We start from the raw sequence: 16,372 nt of genomic DNA, 5'->3' as shown, positions 1-16,372 counted from the left end.
TCCTTGTTTGCAATTCAAAGAAAGCTCTTTAACTATCCCCCTTCCCTCCCAGGGCCTGCCTTCAGCCCTCTGTCCTGTACATGTCTGGAGTCCTATCAGCAGTTTCTCCTAAGCTTCCAGGAAGGAACCAGAGCCTTCCCCCTCTCTCCAAGGTGGTGGACTGAGGTGGGGAATCAAGTTCTTATCACAAGTCACCAACCAGTTGGCTGGGTCTTCCTCCAAGCTGCATTCCCTCAACATCCCAAAAACCTCCAAAGCAGCATGCCTATGTCTTATGCAATCATATTCAAATCCTACTCAAGTAGAATCTGCATTGCTGCCCTTTTTGGGACCCAACACTCATATGATCTCCTCTGTGCATGCCCGAACTGTAGTCATATCTGAATTCCTGCAGCTCCTTTCCTCTATCCTGATGCCCCATCTTCCTCTTGCACTCCAACTGTTTGTTGTAAATACAAGGCTGGGGGGATAGAGGCACCCACTGTTATGAGCTGTATATGACACAGTATGATCCACACATTCTTCCTTTGAGTAACTGGAATGCTCAGTGCAAGAAATATCAACACTTTTCAAAGAATGTCTTATTTTAGGGCCCTGGGTGGTCAGTTGGTTAAGCATCTGCCTTCAGCTAAAGTCATGATCCTAGGGTCCTGAGATCAGGCCCCATATCAGGCTCCCTGCTCAGTGGGGAGTCTACCTCTCCCTCTCTCTCTGCCTACCACTCTGCATACTAGTGCTCGCTCTCTCTCTCTCTCTCTCTCTTTCTGTCTCTAATAAATAAATAAAATCTCTTAAAAAAAGGAATCTTTTATTTCTGCAGTAGATTCAATTTATAGGATATACATGAGGAGGAACAAAATTATGAAAGATTCCATTTCCCTAGAGTACCCAGAAGAATCTGTGAAATTTTGTTTTGGTAAAAGTTCTGGCAGATATCAATGAAAAACCCTGCAATTTAAAGCAAGTTTGGATTCTCTTCCAATGTTTGAATGACAACAGAATGACAAAAGCAAACAAGTCCATTTTCCTCATCTCAGCAGGATAACCGCTCCCTAGGAAAGGAATTATCATCATGAATCAACTGTAAAACACACAACCATTTTAATTGACTGAAATAAGTAGCATTCATGCTGAAATACGAGGTCACCCTGGACACTTGAAATCAAAGAATATAGATGAGGAGAAAGCTTAGATCCCAACTAGTATTTGAAAAGTTTCATGGTAAAGAGTGGATAAATAGGGGAATTCCCAGAGGTCAATATTTGAGATTTCTTTGCAAATCCAAGTGGATATAATTTTAAATATAAATGTGAACTAACATATTGAAGATATGAAACAAATTAGTCAATTATAAAGCCCTAAAGATAAAAAGCAATCCACTAGAATATGTGTGACACATTATTTGGTTGGAAACATTTTAAATCTTTATACCTTTAAAAAATTAACTACTTGCTTTATAAAAATAAGTTATCCTAGTTGAAAGTTCATGCTCATCTCAATTAAGTCAATTTATAAAAACAAAATTTTAGTTTATGCTTTAATATGCACTAAAATAAAATAAGGTTCCAACCCCATGAAATAATGGGGATTCAAAGTTACCATAGATGAAAACATATTACAGATTCTGAATAGAATCTAAATATCGCTCTTCATTTGTTTTATCATTAAAAAAATCTTTCTCTAATGAATCATAAATCCATAAAACTTTTCATCTCGAATGGACCTTAAAAATCATATCATAGACAGTTCCTTCATTTTAGAAATGAAGAAATTCAAATTTAGAGATATAAAGTGAGCTTAAAATGAAATTCATCATCAAACACCTAATTTAGAATCTGAAAATAACAGTATCACAGAACACGTATGGAGTGTTATTCCCCTTCCTTACTCTCTCCTGGGTTCTGGCTCTGTACTTATTGACCAAAGGAAGACAGGAAAAAGGATAATCAAGGTGCACAAATACTGAAATACCATAGCTTATAACCCATACAATATTAGATGACTCTCTTGCTTTCAGGTTGACATTAAGTCAATTAACTGGCACTTTAAAGGTATTTAAAAATAATAATGACAGCACTTTATGGAAACTGTTACAGCCCTGTGGCATTATCTGGGAAAATGACCATTTATGGTTCTATCCAATGTCAACAATACTACACACAGCTTAAGACACAACAAAACTATTTTAAGTTCCATTGTTGAGTAGAGTGAATGTACCTCCCAGCCTTCAATGTGAGACTGCCATTCCTCTAAAACTTCTAACTTCTCCATCTGCCTCTTGGCCTCGTTTATGTTAGAACAGACAGCTTTCATGGCTTGGAGGGCTTCCATCACTGCTGCGTAGTCACTGTGTTTCCTTGGAGTCCGTTTCAGCAACTCCTGTTTATACACAAAAAGCAAATCACCCTTTGATCTTCAGCTTTCTGGTACAGCAGGTTCAGACTGACCAGGAAATGAAACTGCAGAGATCGTGAGAGCCACTTTCAGAAGTGACATCACAAACTCCACTAAGATGGAGAACAAAAACAAGAGGTTCAATCAATGAATATGCGTTACCCTGATACACATTTTGGAGCTCCTTTACTTCTTTTCCTTAAAATTATGTTGTTTTTAAGAAATAAATTAGCTTTATCCTTTCAGATTGTCAAATATCTCACCTGCAGCATGTAATTTTTTTGTTTGACCTCTGCTCCAACAGAAATAGAATTTTTTATGTTTTCTTAGAGTCTTTAACAGAACATTAAGTCTTTAAATAAATATGTCCCATAATTTCAAAAACAATTTATTTTTTTAAGATTTTATTCATTTACTCATGAGAGATTACAGAAAGAGGCAGAGACACAGGCAGAGAGAGAAGCAGGCTCCATGCAGAAAGCCCAATGCAGGACTTGATCCCAGGTCCCCCAGGATCACACCCTTAGCCAAAGGCAGACGTTCAACTGCTGAGCCACCCAGGAGTCCCTCAAAAATAATTTAAATGCCTAATTTTCTAACACATTTTTGAGAAACTATAAAAACATGTCTTATTTTTAAATAATGTTTTACACTCTAGCAAAAGAAATAATTTATAAGTTCCACAATACCCCATCACTAAAGCAGCAATTTATGCTATTTTCACCAATAACTCAGGTTCACTCTCTGCAATGAAAGAATTGCCATATGCCCCTCAATAGCTTTCTTTTTGTTTGGATTTTTTGGAGGGTTTTTTTGGCAGTTTATGTTTTTTTCCATTCAGGATATCAGAACAAGAGTGATCTTTAATCTTTTAAATATATTAAAAGGTCTTGTTTGTTGTTTAGAAGCACAAAATTAAACATCTTCACCCACTGTCTAGACAGTTGTGACCACATTGCTTTTTAATTAGTCATTTGTTTCTTTACTACAGTTGCCATCATCATGTAACTAACACAATTACAGAAATCCTGAGGCAAGTCTTTAAAAGAATTTTCTTAATTCTTAACATACAGTGGGAAAATATGCTGTTGTTATACTCTCTTGAGGTCTGATTCTGCCATAAACTTTGACCCTGCATTCAGTATCTTCACACTAGGCTCTGCAGAGCCAGCACCAAAAGAATACACATTACATCACTCCCAAGACAAGATTTAAAAACTTATGTTGGAACACAAATCCATAAAAAAGATATGCTGGCTTCTCTAGAAATTCTGAAGTGTAGAAGTATTTGTAAATTATGTGAAGTGGTCAAGGCAGTCTGCAGGCTATGATTTGGGGCCCTATGGAATTGTGCCCAATGGGTATCTGTGGAGTCAAGACATGAATTTAGATAATGTGAAACAGCAAGATAAATGACTAGTAATAATCTTTTGTCAGTTACTTTCTATGAACCCTGTGCTAGTTGGCCAAACCAGTAATTTCAAGTTCCACAAATAAGACCAATATATCTTTTTTTTAACACACAGCCTAATCCCTAATGTTTTTCTCTGAATAAATAAAACCATCCAAAATCAAAGAGATTATCAGCACGATGGTACAACAACCACAAAAAATATCAACACCAACATATCTACTACAAGTAAATGGCTTTTTCATGTTTCTTTGTGAAGATAATCATCCTAAGAAGGGGAAAGATGTCATCTTTCCACTGAAGGTGCTCTGAGTTGATTTTTTTTTCTTTCTAAGTAAGGATGTGTCCATGATTCTATCTTTTGAGAGGTCAGCTGAACCAACCCTATCCAGTGGTCATCCCTATCCAGAAGTGATTTAGAACAACTACGTAGCATGGCGTATTTCTCTTAGTATCACTATCCCTTCTGACTCTTAAAACAAACAAATGCTTGGGATTCCAAAATCAGGTCCAGGAAGAACTGAAGTGATCTGAGTCACCAAGTCAGAAGTCTGGAAGGACTCTCAGAAAGACAAGAGTCACATCTGCATCAATCTTCCTCACCTTCTGAAGACCACACTAAAACTCTGCAGAACTGGAGATCCATGTGTTAGCTTCTCTCCGTGGCTTAACCAAGTAATTTTAACTTGTTTTTTAATAAGAAGAAACTGTTTTCAAAGAAATTTTACACAAAAAAACAATTATGCAACTCACAGAAGTTGTAGTTAAAAAATGTTTTTTAGTTCAAATTCCTTACATTTATTTCTCAAAAAATAAATCAAGAAGAACACCAGTTAATATGTGCATAATATTGGGGAGTATTTTAAAAATTTAGATAGCAAGTAATAATTTATTAAAATAAATTAGAATCAAATATATATGAGTAAATAACAGCTAACATATATGGAGTACATACTGTGCTAATGATTTACATTAAACAATTCAATTACTATTTCTATGTAATACCTTTTCCATATGTATATGTATGTATATACACACATACATAAACAGATATACATATCCAATATACACATTCTTGCAGACATACACTATAATTTCATCCTTATTATTTCTGTTTCATATATAAAAACCCAAGGCTTTAAGAGATTAGATTACGTGTTCAGCCACACCGCTAGTAAGCAGAATACTTAGGACTGGAGCTCAGAGCTCATGTGCTTAACCACCATCCCCAACTGCCTGTGCTGCTATTGTAGTTCCAAAAACTACCATTTCCAGAATTGCTATTCTAATCTTTTTGCACACTCTTGCAGTATAAGCATAATTAGTACATTATAATCTGTTTTTCACAATAAAACTTTTGGTTATTGTAATAAGGCGGTGGACCTACAACAATTACTGGGGCCTATTCTGTTTTCCAGAGGCAGCTTTGCTTAGCACTATCATCCTACGTCCTATCATTTATTGTCCCATGTGATGCACAGCATTCCTTGTAATAATGATTTAAAAACCAAGTTCTGAAGTTAAGTAACTTTGACTTTGGCTTCATTGCCATCAAGAAGTCGCCAACATTAGGGGAGGTCAAAAAATATGCCAACAGTAGAATTACTTAAGATAAAGAACCCTGTAGATAAAGTGCTATATAAACCAGTCATAAGGTATTTAATGGGATCTATCTTGAAACCAATGCATTTACTCTAAATAAAACTCAAACAAGTTTATTTTCTATAAAAAGCACTATGAGTCTCTTTTCCCAAAAGATTTGTTTCCTAATCTATATATATATATATATATATATAGCTATTTTCCCCAGTAACTATGATCTGCCCTTTCTTTAGAAAATCAAATTATTGGGCAACCCCGGTAGCTCAGCAGTTTAGCACCGACTTCAGCCCAGGGCGTGATTCTGGAGACCCGGGATCGAGTCCCGCATCGGGCTCCCTGCATGGAGCCTGCTTCTCTCTCTGCCTGTGTTTCTGTCTCTCTCTGTGTCTCTCATGAATAAATAAATAAAATCTTTAAAAAAAAGAAAAAAATTTTAAGACCATCAGCAAAATATGCAGACACAAGGAAAACACTATAGTGAAATAAACACATAAAATACCTTCAAAAGGAGAGGGTACTTGCAAATTCTTTGTATTGGTGTTACTAAATATCCTTCCAGGGGAACATCTGTGTTCTTCCGTCCTCCAAGTAGCATGCAGTTCTGCAGTAGAAATAAAAATAATTAATTACATATTTTAAACCTGAAAACATGAAGTTTTCTTCTATCATAAAGTTTTCTGCTAAAAACATGTGAAAGCCTACCTCTATCTCTGAGATGAACCCATGCAATCACAAATAACATTTACAGAAGACAAAGAAGTATTTTCCCATTTCATATTAGTTATAGAAACCAAAATATGTTCGGAGTATATATCCTGAAAATTAATTTATATATATTATCCTGACTATGAAGTCTGAGGGAAAAGAAATAGGATAGAGACAGAGGAATGGATGGATGGATGGAGAGACAGATGGATGAATGGACTAATGGATGAATAAATAATAGACACAAAAATACACAGATCAATTCTGCTTATAAAGGGAGTTGTACTGTAGCTGAATTATGGTGTTATGTTGTGTTGTGTTGTGTTGTGCTGTGTTGTAAAGAGCAGGCCTGGAGACAACTGGGTTCTATACATCCTCTGCCACTGACTAGTGATGCAACTTGGGCTGATTTAAGAATGCTAGGGGCAGCCTGGGTGGCTCAGTGGTTTAAGTGCCTGCTTTCAGCCCAGGGCATGATCCTGGAGTCCCAGGATCAAGTCCCATGTCGGGTTCCCTGTATGGAGCTTGCTTCTCCCTCTGCCTGCATATCTGCCTCTCTGTCTCTCTCTCTCTCTGTCTCTTTCTCACTGTGTCTATCATGAATAAATAAATAAATTAACAAAAAAAAAAAAGAATGGTAGTTTTTCTGTCTGTAAAACTGGCAAGTTTCAACCAAGTGATTGCTAAGTCATTTTTAGCTGGCATACCTAGAATACCTGACCAGTGACACTGGCCAGCCAGCCTCAGATAAGGAGGTCAGCTATGATCTCCAAAGAGGCAAGATGAATGGAGAAATCTCAAAATCAGCAGTCAGAGTAGGATGAAATAGAAGAGAAAATCAATTCCGATTAAAAAAAAAAAAAAAAAGCCTATACTCTCTGAAGCATCTGTTCTTTATTTCATAGTTTAACCATCAATTAAGAAAAAGATTTGAAACTTGTACCAAATCCTGTTTCTGCAATGCCTATCAGAGTGACTGGTAAAAAGAAAGCTGTCGATAAATATGTAATGAAGGGAGAAAAGGGCCCCTCAAATATCTTACAGATAATTTAGCCAACTTTCTACCACCATTTTAAGATTACTGTCCCATATTAGTGGAGAAGAGAGAGCAAGTGCTGAGCAGGAAAAGATGAAAAAGAAAGACTGAGGGTAGCAGAACAAGCCCTTACTGTCCTAAGCTACTTGGCTCTAGCACCAATCTGTGTATTCAAGTCAGCAAGACTAATATCATCACTTTAAGTTCACTCAGACACTTTAGAAGTAAGTGTTCTGACTCAAGCATGCTCTTTGAGGGCTTCATCCCCTATTGCAATCAGTTTATCAAAATATTCTTTCCAACTCCGCATGGTATTGCCCCCAGAGGAACCGTATGAAACACATCTAGGTATATCCCATTATATTTCCAATGATGTTTCGGTATTCTTTACAAGTCAGCACCTCTTATAAATATGGTCACCCCCTTTACCTAGCTGTGGGTTGAAGTACCCTAAGAAACTCATGACTGCTTAACAACATGCTATTAATGCCTTGTCTAATAGTACTGTACAGATTATGAACTGTCTTCATAATAGCAGAGCTTGGGTTGCCAATTTAGGCTATCTGATGAAAGCCAGCTCTCTCCTAATGTGTTCATGAAGAATGTCTTCTAAATGAGCTCCCAGAGATTTCCCTGATCGTGAAAACTTAACTGAGTTGGCAGCATATACAGGTACCCCAGATAATACCATCACCACATCTGTAAACTCTTACCTGTTTTTCCAAGGGTGATTGTTGTTATTCCCATTTTATAGAAATTGAAAATGACACCAGAGAAATAATGAATTTCCTAAAATCATTTGGATAATTAGTAATCCCTTAGTGCCAGGGCAGGAATTATAAAAGCCAGGTTTCCTATCAGACTGTGCTATAGGATCATCTAAAATCAGCACTCTCGAGACTTTACTGGCATGGCTTGATACAATTCAATTAATAAACTACACCCAGGCAAACAAAGAGTCAACTCTGCTGAGAACAGAATGAATTCACTAAGATGACAAAGTTCTAACACTTTATGAAGAGCCCTAAAATTTTAGTGCCATAGGAGCCCCTTCTGGCTGTGGCAGAGAAAAAGTATCAGTAAATCCTTTTCCCAAAAAACAACTGTAATACTCAGCAAAATTGTCAAATTCCCAGGGCTCTGGAAATCAGCTAAAGTCAAACAAAAAAAAACTAAGAAGTGTTTATTCGTGAAGAGCTGCTGTATTTTCAGGTAAGAACAGTGGGAGTCTATGGCATTCTCACCTGAGCTTCTCCCATCTTCCCCCTGCAGCCCCTTGCCCCCCAATGTCCCCAGGTCACCCTGCACAGTGGCCTTATCAAAACTGTACTTTCACAGTGGCTCTATTGCAGTTGTCCCATCACAGGGGCCCTAACACAGCAATAGGCCCTGAAAACCTGATGGGACTGAAGAGAGGAAAAATCTCACACACAGGGGTGTTGTCAATAAAATTAGCACACTCTATAAGAAAAATGGAGAATCCCCACAATTCTGTTGGTATGAGATCGCAGCCCTCCTTGGAGCAAGTGTCGTTGTGTGCACATGCAGGAAAGACCCAAGGGGGTTCCCATGGAAAGAAACGGTTTTCAGGTCCAGATCTGACCTGAAAACTGCCTGCCCTTTCAATGTCTTCCCCACCGCCCAAACTCAAACATAGATCTATAGACAAGCTGATTAGCAATGCTTGATCACCTCTAACAAATTGCCAACTGAACTAAGTTAAGCAGTCACTGGAGTTACCCCTAAAAAGAAAGGCTAAATTATAAAACAAAAAACAGAGTAGAGATAGCCACTGCACATACAAGAGTCACAAGTTCTCAAATAAAATCCAGGAAAGTTACTAAAAACAAAACAAAACAAAACAAACAAAACAAACAAACAAACAAACAAAAAAACAATAACCAACTTCAGGAAATAGACATGATAAATTAAGATGCATATTGTTTTTAGAGCAATCACCCCCCAAAAAAAATTTTTTTAATATAGTTTAAAAAAATCAACAGAGAAAGTAAAACAGTACACTAAGGAAGGTAAAGGAGGAACAGAGGAACAACAACAAGAACAAAATAAACACCCATAGAAAAAATAAAATGGAACATGTCAATAAAACAGTATCAATAATTACATTAAAAGTCAATGAATGGAACACTATAATCAAAGGACAGAGTTTGTCAGACCGGATAGAAAAAAGCATGATCTGACTATATAGAGTCTGCCAGAGGTATGACATAAATACCTAAATACATACATACATAAATAATGGAAAAAATATACAAACAGTACAAGAAGCATCATGGCTGTAATAATATCAGGCAAAATAGACTTTATGAAAAGAAATACCCCTAGAGACAAAGAAAAACATGATCAGTAGAAATATAAATACAAGCATTTTTTTAAAGATTTTATTTATTAATTCATGAGAGACACACAAAGAAAGGCAGAGACACAGGCAAAGGGAGAAGCAGGCTCCCTGTGGGAAGCCCAATGCACGACTGGATCCCAGGACTTCAGGACCACGCCCTGTGGCTCAACCGTGGGGCCACCCATGTGCCCACAATACAAGCACTTTCAATGAATACCTGTTTAACAACAGAGACCCAAAACATATAAGACTAAAACTGACATAATTGAAAGGCAAAATAGACAATGTACCAATTCTACCTATAGATTTCAATATCCTACCCTCAATAACTGACAGAGCACCTAGAGGAAAGGACACAGAAGACAAGAATAACATTATGAACAAAAATGACCTAACATTTATAGAACACTCCACCCAACAGCAGCAGAATATGGATAGTTTTTAAGCACACATGGAACATACAGAGAAAGAAGAAGATGAAAAAAAAAAAAAAAAAAACAGCTCCAGGACAGACCATATGCTAAGCCATAAAAAAGTCCTAATGAATTTAAAAGGACTTAAATGATTTAAATATGTTCTCTGACTAGAATGGAATTAAATTTAAAAAATCAACTATAAGAAGAAGTTGGAAAAATTCCAATATTGGGAAATAAAATAGCAGAATGTTAAAACTGATGATTCTAAGATATTATCCTACCTGCAAGCTCAAACGTTAACATGCTACAGACTCATGGATGTTGAAAGAACACACAAAAGTCCTAAGGCAGAGATAAAGGACTTTTTTATTCCCTACAGCAACAGTAGCAGGAACAGTACCACCATTTTGGGGCTGATTTCCCAAGCCCCAGTTCCCACATGGCAACACAGGGAAGACCAGGTGGCCCATGCACACAGTCAAGAGGACAAGGGACCTGAGGCTAAGAAATGAGTCTTTCACGATGGCAGCAGGCATGAAGGTCCACTGCTTAGGAGGAAGAAAGTATCTCTACCTTCTGAGGCTGCTCGTGATACAAACATCCTTTAAATTGTGGGGCAGAAAAAAGGCAGTCAGTTCCTCTGCTCAGAAAATGTGCAGGAACACAAGTCCATGCAGAACTGCCTTCCAAGACAAACTCTAAATAAAGAATGGACTGAAAACATTACAAAAGAGACTAGACATTTTCAGAAACCGAATGAAAATGAAAACACATGTCAAAATTTATGGAATAAAGTGAAAGCAGTGTATAGGGCAAATTCATAGTTTTAAACACCTCTATTGGAAAAGGCAAAAAGGTCACAATAAAAACTCTTAACAAACTGTGAATATAGTGGAACTTCCTCAACTGGAAAAAGACATCTTTGAAAAAAATCTACAGCTAACATCATACTTAATGATCAAAAAGTGAATGATTTCCCACTAAGATCAGAGAGAAGGTGGGAGTGACTGTTCTTATCACTTCTATTCAACATTGTACTGGTTCTAACCAGTGCAAAAGGTCAGGAAAAAAAAACTATATTGAAAAGGAAGTAGTAAAATTGTCTTTACTCTTACATGACATGATACTATATGTAAAATATCCTAAAGAGTCTACCAAAAAACTACTAGAATTAATACATGAATTTAAACCACAGGTTACAAAAATACACAATAAACAAAAACAAATAAAAGTCAAATGTTTATATGGTAGTCATGAACAATCCAAAAATGAAATTAGGATCCTTCCAGTCACAACAGCATCAAAAAGAGTAAAGTCCTTGGGAATAAAAGTTAACAAAGTAAGTATAAGACCCAAATACAGACTTCTTTATGTAACAAAAACATGTTCATATGAGAAAAATTTAATAAATTGGACTTCAACAAAATGCTAATAATTCTGATTTTCTTTTACTATAAGATTTCATTTATTTATTTGACAGACAGAAAGAAAAAACACAAGCAGGGGAAGTGGCCAGCAGAGGAAGAGGGAGAAGCGGGCTCCCCACAGAGCAGGAAACCCAATGTGGGACTTGATCCCAGGACCCTGGGATAATGACGTGAGCTGAAGGCAGACGCTTAACTGACTGAGTCACCCTGGAGCCCAGAATTTTGATTTTCAAAAGATAATATTTTTAAATGAACAAACCATACTGGGAGGAAGTATTCACAAATTATATGTCAGATACAAAAACTGTACCCAAAATAAAGAACATGTACAGCTCAATATAAGATAAACCTCTCAATTTAAAAATGGACAAAAGATTTGAATAAGCATTTCACCAACAGGATATATGAATGGCTAATAGGAACATAGAAAGCATGCCTGATATCATTGGTCATGAGAGAAATGCAAATAAAAATCACCTTGAGATAAACTACACATCCACTATCACAGCTGTAATTGCAACTGGTAATTGTTGGCAAAGATATAGAGAAACTGTAATTGTACATTGTGGGTGGATATGGCACAGTCACTTTGGCAGATTATCAATGTTAAACATAAACTTATTATGACCTAGTAATTCCACTCTTAGCATCTATCCAAGAGAATGAAAATATCCAAAGATGTGTACGTGGATGTTCATCTCAGCATCATTTATAAAAGAGCTCAAACTGGACATCTCCTGACTTTTTTATATTAACAAATATCTTTCTCAGAAATGATCTTCAAGGTCCGTCATTAATCATAGTTGCTTGCTGACCCAATGTTCACACACTGGCAAATGGATAGACAAAATATGGTATATCCATACAAGGGAATACTATCCAGTAATAAAAAGGAATGGCATATGGATATATGCTATGATGAGGATGAACCTCAAAACATTTTACTCAGTAAAAGAAGTCGGGCATTGAAGATTATAGTCCATTTATGTGAAATATCCAGAAAAGACAAACCATGGAGATCAAAAGTAAATCACCGATTGCCTAGAGTTCATGGTGCTTGTAGAGATGGTCTGTGAGCAGGAATGAGGGACTATTTGGGGCGCTAGAAACCTTTATAACTGGATAATGGGGATGGCTGCTCCATTTCACAATTTGCTGAATAAATATTGTTGACTTGTATACTTATTGTACAAGTAAGTCCTTACTGGCAATTGAATTGTCCAAATTACTGCCAACATGTGCATTTGTTTATGCTCTCCTGAGAAATTAAATATACATTCTTGCTCTTTCTATGAAAAGTGAATAAGGAATGTATGTAGGAGAAAGGTCAATCTTTACATTTCTTTTCTACGATACTCCTGCTCTGTTTCCTTCCTGTGACTGTTCTACTTACAGTTCTCTTAGCAAAAGTAAATGAAACCCTAGGGAGCTGAGGGATTTAAAAGCAATGATGAACTCGGCATAAATGTCTTCTCTCATTAGGAACCTGTAGTTGTCACAAACAATTCACGATCAATCAGGAGAGGGCATCGTCAGCGTTTTCCCAGCACAAGCTTCTGCCAACTCTCACTTCTTACATTTATCAAAGGACTCTGGTCTCCTAGCCTGGACACATTAAATGCCCATGGGTAGTTGTTACCCATACTGGTGCTGGTCCTTGGCTCCTTAGTGAGCCCATCAACAAATCCTAGCATATGGTAACACTCTTACATATACTTACCAAAAGAAATGTGCGGATTGTTCTTATTTTGTTAAGTTCAAGAAGCAATTTTTGTGCCTTCTCATGGTTACTACAATATTCATCATAGATACGGAACTTGTCTTTCTGTGAATTAGAATAAGGATAAGTTAGGGTCATGTTAGCAGCCATTTTGAAAGATGAACCTGTGTGATGTTTATGAACAAACTTTATTAAGCGTTGACTATGTTTTGGGAGCTTTACTGTATGTATATCAATTTTCTCTGATCCATGAAGAATAGCCTAGGAAAAAAGATTATATTGGCTAATGTCCACTATGAGTATTCAATAATAGGTAAATGAACCAAATGGTAGCAAATTACTGAGAAGAGAGTACTTAGCTTTACTAAAAGGATTCAGATAGAGCTTTTTTTTTTAAGATTTTATTTATTTACTCATGAGAGACACAGAGAGAGAGACAGAGACACAGGCAGAGGGAGAAGCAGGCTCCATTGGGACTCGATCCTGGGTCGAGTCAAGCCCCAGGCTGAAGGCGGCGCTAAACTGCTGAGCCATCGGGCTGCCCCAGATAGAGTTTTTTTTAAAAAAAGGGGTATTTGAGCAAGGTCCAAAGAGATGAATCTATGATTCCCAGGCAGGGAGAGGGAAGAAAGCATTTTGGGGAGAGGGAAAAGCATGTAACAGGTCAAATAGGAATAGAGAGACATGGTACCCTGCAGTTCATTTGCACCAATCTGGACAGTTGTGTTTAAGACAGATACGGACAAACAGCAGAATATTCAGCAATGAATATTCTGAATTCAGAGTATTCTTCAGGTGATGAAGATGGTGGACTGTGGAAACACTACATATGAGAGGTCATTTCAAACAGAAATTATTTGTTAGTATAATAAAGTAAGGAAATGGTAGCTACTTTCAGATAGCTGTCCTAATGTAAAGGATTTACAACTCTATGTAGCTCCAGAACACAGAACTAAGACCACTAGGTAGAAACTGCAAGGGCAATGATGGGCAGAGGTAGGCAGATTCAGGATTAACATAAAATTTTCTAATAGCTAGAGCTATCACAAAAAGTGATCAGGTAGGAACAAAATAAGCGAACTTCGTATTTGCCAAAGAAAGAGTACTTTCAAAAAGAGAATAATGTGATCTCTGAGCATCCTCACATCATTAGATTTGCTCTCATTGGCTATGATTAGTACCTATCAAAGCAGTACCAAGAAGAGAAAGACACAGAAAATATATTGATCAAGTATTAGAACAGAAGTATGTCCTCTGAAATTTCAAAGGCATGCATTTGGAAAGCAACACTGAGTGCTATTTTGTAAAGCCAGGAGAAAATATATTGAATTACTTACTTCAAGAAATGGTATGACCCAGAATGAAACAAACTTCAGAAATAGTTTGGATAAATTCATGGATGACAGATTCATAGTGTGTTACTGAGGAAATGGATGTCAGGGTGCAAGATTCCCATGTGCAGCCCTGGACTGAGAAAGCAAATACTCCAGCTGGCAGATTTGAATTCTTTCATGAAAGGCAACAGTTTGGATTAAGGAGACACAAACATGCATGGTTTCCAATCATGCCCAAGGAAAGCACAGCTTGATCCTCCTATTCCAAGGAGGAATTTTATTTAATAAAATTACCTTTATGAAAATATTCCCTGATTATAAAAAGAACATATGCAGGGTCTACAGACCCAGAAACTATACACAGTTACTTTTATAAAGGCTAAATAGAAATAAAAATAAACAAAAAGTGATTTCTGTGACAAAATACTCTCATGCATTTTTAAATAAAACATTAATTATATAGCATTTTGGTAAAGAAAGGACTTCAGATTGGTAGTCTGAAAATTAGCATCAGTGGAATGGTATAAATAGCAGCACTTTTTTTTTGGATGAATGGCCTTTAGTTCTGAAAACAATTTTCATTTTACAGGTGACTTTTTACTTTATAAATCAATTGCACAAATAATTCCAACTATCATATCCAAAAAGATGGACATGATCACATAAGAGTGACATATCTTTTGAAACAACTGAGCACCAACTGATTATTTTTCTGCATCACTCTGTACAGCTTCTAAGACACCATCCTTAAGAAACATCGGATTCAGGCATATGTGTACCTAGGGTGACCGGGTTTGTTCACCTGCAGGTCTGTCACCAATCAATTAACAAGGGAACATTCTGACTACAAAAGGCTCATCACGCCACATTATAAGAGGAAGGATTTTCTGCCTCAGAAGGGAAATGCTCTATGTTTGAGAGAAACATAAAAATCCATTCATTATGAACAGCCTGAATATTCATTAGAATTCAAAGCTACAGAGGATGCGAAGAACTAACTTGTTGGGAAAAAGAAAAGGCTGTTTATTCTTCGCTGAATAAAATGGATGATGTGAGGCCCTCACCCCTTTTCTGGCTCTCAGTGGAAGATTTCACTGGCCTTAAAAGACCCCAAACTTTCGGTGTCACATTTTACTCCTAATGCTGAATTCCCACCTACTACTATGCCAAAAGCGAAACCTTAAAATCTAGGGGGAAAGAGCTTTTAAAATAAACAGAAATTTATCCTACAAAGTGAAGAAAGCAGGTTCCCACTTCTTGTTGAGCGTTAGGTTCTGGATGTAGGCATTCTTCCACGACTTTTAAAAACTCCTTATGTACTGCAAGGATGTCTTCAATGTTTGAGAACAGCATCTGCAAATAAATGTAAGTGCAACAGTGAAGCAGGTTAGGGGGAAAAAAAAGGTCCAAGAGTACAGTATTCTCTTTCCAAGCTGAACACTTCAGGGCATAGCTATCCTTCCCACCCACCCAGAGGGCCAAGCGCCAATTTTGTCTGGACATCCTCTCCACTCCCACACAACTCTGGGAACCAGGAACCTATTCCTGGCTCGCAGGAAAAGCTTGAGTGACTAAATCCAAGCATGACAGTCCCCACCCAATTAGTGAGAATGGGCCGCAGGTAACATAGTATAGGACGGATCTGCTGGCAGGCTTTGTGGGGCCAGGGCTTCTTTGCTTTTTGGAAGGGCAACCTGGAATGGACAGCCCTCCTCCCCTCTGGAAATGACAGCTGGGACAGCTCCAGGGTCATTTTGCAGCTACAAGAGGAGCCAGCCCAGAGGCAAAGCTGATAACCTGGAGGGTGCAGGGAAGAGTTAGACAGAACCTGGCAATCTTATTGACCTCCCTGAGTTCTGTCTGGAGTACTCAATATGAGAGCTGAAGCATCTTCAAGTCATTTGAATAAGTGACTTCTGCTTGCAACCAAAAGCACAAAACTAAAATACTCCCATGGTAAGGAGA

The 16,372-nt window shown here is 37.3% G+C and overlaps 1 protein-coding gene across 1 annotated transcript in view; it reads right to left on the bottom strand.

Annotated features, from left to right (window-relative positions):
• Positions 1-16,372, bottom strand: part of PREX2 (phosphatidylinositol-3,4,5-trisphosphate dependent Rac exchange factor 2) — a 276,462-nt gene that overhangs the window by 188,386 nt on the left and 71,704 nt on the right. The window contains 4 exon segments of the mRNA XM_038579474.1: positions 2,218-2,379; positions 5,907-6,008; positions 13,074-13,178; positions 15,638-15,760. Coding sequence (XP_038435402.1) covers positions 2,218-2,379; positions 5,907-6,008; positions 13,074-13,178; positions 15,638-15,760 — 492 coding nt within the window.

This window comes from Canis lupus, chromosome 29 (assembly GCF_011100685.1).
Source record: "Canis lupus familiaris isolate Mischka breed German Shepherd chromosome 29, alternate assembly UU_Cfam_GSD_1.0, whole genome shotgun sequence".
NCBI classification, from domain to species: domain Eukaryota; kingdom Metazoa; phylum Chordata; class Mammalia; order Carnivora; family Canidae; genus Canis; species Canis lupus.
The sequence above is the reverse complement of the archived record's forward strand: the minus strand, read 5'-3'. Positions and strand labels throughout refer to the sequence as shown.